Raw genomic sequence first — 4,263 nt, 5'->3', positions numbered from 1 at the left:
TTATTGATGCCTCCGAAACAATTGTGAACAATCATTGGTTTGAGGAGGTTGTTTTGAAGAACGTGTTTTACTGTTTGCGAATAATAGAGTCTTCAGGTAGTAAATGACATCCTGCAGCAGAGTTTCTAGCAAAGTTACAGGATATTGACGATAGTGGTGAGGATAGTAACACCTGAATTGAAATGGAAGATGTTACAGACCTTAAAAAATAAGATTTGTCCAGCAGTTATGACAAAGAAGTCAAATATACTGATTCTGATTCTAGTAATAATGATTCAAGTGAAGAATCTGAGCATGGGAATTTTACTGAAATTAGTGGTAGGCCAAGTGAATTCGGATCAAACTGTGTGGATGACAGTGGATGTAAACAACAAGACATGCGGAAGAGTACAAAAACATAATATAGTTCGTATCAAACTAGAATCCACATCACTCGTTACGTATAATATGGATGATGCTTGTGCAAGTGCATTCAGACTGATTGTAACCAATACTCCACTGCAAAATATAAAGAAGTGTACAGAAGTTGAGGACCGTCGAGTTTTAGATGATCCTATCTGGTCAGTTTCTCTCGATGAGTTTGATGCAATTATTGCATTGTTGTATTTCCGTGGAGCAATGAGGATGAATAGCGAAAGTGTAGTGTTTCTGGTCTGTAAAGCTTGGGTTGTAGCTTCTTTCGGAATGTCATGCCTAGAAACAGGTTTGAAGAAATAATGAAATTTATAAGGTTTATCTCAAATCTATGAGGAGAGAAAGACGTAAAACTGACAGGTTTTTCTTATTTTCTTATACTTGGTATCAGTTGATTGAAAATTTCCGAAGATTCCACAATCCCCGTACCTATTGCACTATTGATGGGCGGCTCTTTCCAATGAAATCTCGCGGTCCATTTATTCAGTTCACGGGTAGCAAGCCAGATAAATATGGTGACTAATTTTGCATGCTTTGAAGTGAAGAACAAATATATAATAAGTAGTTTTCCATATTTAGGAAAAGATAAAAAGAGGCGAATGAACATCCCTATTGCTGAATATGTAGTTTTACATCTTTTGAAACTCGGGACTGCATGTGACTTGAGACAACATTTTTACGTCTCTACATCTTGAAAGGGAACTAAAAATCAACGGAATAATTTGCTTGGTACTGTTGAAGCGACAGGAGAAAAGTTCTAGCTTCCGTACGTTTCCATAATAAAGATTTCTATAAAGATAGACTACTTAAAACCGTGGACAATATCACACTCACCACATATCAATGCAAGAAAAACAAAAGTGTACTGATATTGAGCACCCTTCACACTAACGTACATGTAATGAGTGGTCACGAAAATTAGAAAACTAAAAGCTTTGTTTTACAATCAGAAGAAAATTGGTGTAGACATTGTAGACCAGATGGATAGTAAATATTCTGTGAAGGCTGTTAAAAAAATGGCCGGTATAGCTCTTTTATAACCTACTTGGTTTGGCCGTCGTAAACCCTCATATGTTACACAAGTGTATTACAAATAGGCATATTAGTAGACAGAAAATTGTAGAAGTTCTGTCTTTTCAACTTGTCAAAGGAACATTTTGAGAAAGTGAGACAAAAACGTGTTTCGAAAGATTTGCTAGCAGTATCAACAACTTCTACCGGAAAAAGGAAGAAGTGCAAAATCGGGACATGCAGCGGAATCAGTGCATTGAAATTTATACCTAAAATTGTCACAAGTATCTAATACAAATATCAAATTTTGATTTACTCTTGAAACTTGTACTCGTTTATATGCTCACATCTTATATTTTTAAATAATTGCGTATCCTATTGGTACAATAAATGTCCCTGAGTTTATCTTTGGGAAGATTCCAAGTGTACATTTATTCACATACTGTCCACTATTTTGGACGTGGGAGACCATGGTTAGATACCTGGTTAAAGCTAGTGTGGATTCGAAAGCATATTAATTTTTATATCAAGTCACATCAAATCTTGGTTGCCAAAATAACGCTAAATTTCAACCTAAAAAACCTCTAAAACACAAGGGGTCAAAATGACCCCTTTGGTAGTTCTTGTATAATTAATTTCCTGATAGTTCTAGTGTTAATAAATATGCACCGTATATAGGATATCATACATAGAAATACCAAATGAAATTAAAGGAAACAGTCTGTTATTAATGTATAATGTTTCTTGTATTCAATTACTTCTGCATTGCATCCTGTTGATAGAACATCCATAACGACCATCAAAGTACAAGCATGTTGTTAAAGACTTATAAAAAAATAAAAGGTATTGATTTTCCTGTAAAACTAAGACATATCTCAAAAATTAAAAGAAGACTCATTATATAATTTAATGTTTATGCATACAACGAAAAATATATGGCGTTCGTTTTATATCTTACTAAAAACAAAAAAGACACCCATATGAAACTATTCTATGTAACTAAGACACTTTAATGTTTGATTAAAGACTTAAAATATTACTTACTACTCAAATAACTAAATGGAGAGTTCGGAAATATTTATGTGATAGATACTTGTGACAATTTTACTCACAAGGTGCATTAGGTAAACATGAGAGTGATTGTTCTACTCAGGGAGCTGTTAAAATAGAAATGGCCCCAGAAGATATATACTTTGAATTTCAGAATTACCAATATAGGATGAAGATGTCGTTTGTGATTTATGCTGATTTCGAGTGTTTTCTGCATAAGGTTTTCTGCATGTGAAGAATGTTATGAAGAAGGCGAATCATATACGAAAAAAATTTCAACAGCATAAGCCATCTGGGATATATTACTTTATTATAAGAAGTAACGGAAGTAAAATAAAACCTGATGTGTACAGAGGTAAAGTTGCAACTAAGAAGTTCATAAGAATGTTAAAGAAAGAATCCAAACCAATTTCAAACATATATAGAGAAAATAACGAGATACTTTTAACACGTAAGCAAATAGATCCGATGCTTTGATGAATATAAATCGTGCTCTTACTGTAAAGTAGAATATACATTAGAGAACCATACAATTATACATCACGATCATAAAACAGGAGAGTTTGTAGCTGCATTATGTAACAACTGTAATCTAAAAGTTAGAGTACCTAAGTTTGTACCAGTAATTATATATAATTTATAGATATGAATTCTTTTTGGTTATAAAGAGTTAGGGTGTAATATTCAGCAAATAGAACTAATGTCTAAAAGGAACAACGATATCACCCAGGGAAGGATTGGAATTATCAAATTAAAATTCATACATTCATTTAGATTTTTGCAATGTAGTTTACACAAATTATCATCAAACCTAACGAAAAAATAAATCACAATCAAACAACACTTCTATCCTGATAAAGAACAATTCAAATTTGTAATTAGTAAAGGCGTATACCGGTATGATTATGTTACTGAATGGAATAGGGTTAGACAGAGAGAATTACCACCAAAGTTTCAACATGCTTACCAACACAAGTATTATGACTATGCAAAGAAAGTATGGGAAATATTTGGAATTAATAATCTCGGGGAACACCATGACCTATATCTAAAAACTAATGTATTGTTATTAGCAGATGAGTTTGAGAACTTTAGAGAAACATGTGTTAAAATTTATGGTCTTGATAAAGCTTGGTATATGACGGCACCAGGTTCAGCTTGGAACACAACATTAAAGATGACAGATATAAAACTACAGTTGCCAACATATTACAATATTGTCTTGACTATAAAGAAAGGTGTAAGAGTTGGTATCTAAAATGTAATAAAAGATATGTAAAAGCAAACAATAAGAATATAGAAGATTACGATTAGACTCTTACATTATGTACGTTGATGCTAATAGTCTCTACGGCTGGGCTATGTATCTATATCTACAGTATAAACGATTTAGATGGTTAAACGAAGACGAGATAACACAAATAGATTTCACAAATATATCTGATAACTCCGATACAGGTCATATAATTAGAAGTATATCTTGAGTATCTAAAAGAAATACATGACTATCACAAAGATTATCCATTAGCTCCAGAAAACATATGTCCAACTTAATCAAAAAGCTCAAAGCTATTAAAAACTCTGTATGATTAAGAAAAAAATGTGATCGTCTACGGGAACCTAAAACAATGTCTATCACTCGGATTGAAACTTAAGATAATGCATACGGTAATAGAGTTCGAACAAGGAGATTGGTTAAAGAGTTATATCCATTTCAACACAGAGATGAGAACTAAAGCAGCAAATGATTTTGAGAAAGACTTCTATGAGCTCACGAACAACTCAGCA

At 32.8% G+C, this 4,263-nt stretch overlaps 1 protein-coding gene across 1 annotated transcript; it reads left to right on the top strand.

Annotated features, from left to right (window-relative positions):
- The first annotated feature begins 270 nt into the window (after positions 1–270).
- On the top strand, positions 271–717 carry LOC145661195 (uncharacterized). The gene has a single exon (XM_081726646.1). The coding sequence runs from the start codon at positions 271–273 to the stop codon at positions 715–717; it is 447 nt and encodes a 148-aa protein (XP_081582772.1).
- Positions 718–4,263: the final 3,546 nt, after the last annotated feature.

The sequence above is a fragment of the Thermobia domestica genome, chromosome 9 (assembly GCF_964235325.1).
Source record: "Thermobia domestica chromosome 9, izTheDome1.hap1.1, whole genome shotgun sequence".
Taxonomy (NCBI): domain Eukaryota; kingdom Metazoa; phylum Arthropoda; class Insecta; order Zygentoma; family Lepismatidae; genus Thermobia; species Thermobia domestica.
This window is presented reverse-complemented; position numbering and strand designations above follow the sequence as displayed.

What these genes read in the sequence shown, in the direction of transcription:
- LOC145661195 (XM_081726646.1), top strand. Translation starts at nt 271, where the DNA reads ATGATTCAAGTGAAGAATCTGAGCATGGGAATTTTACTGAAATTAGTG.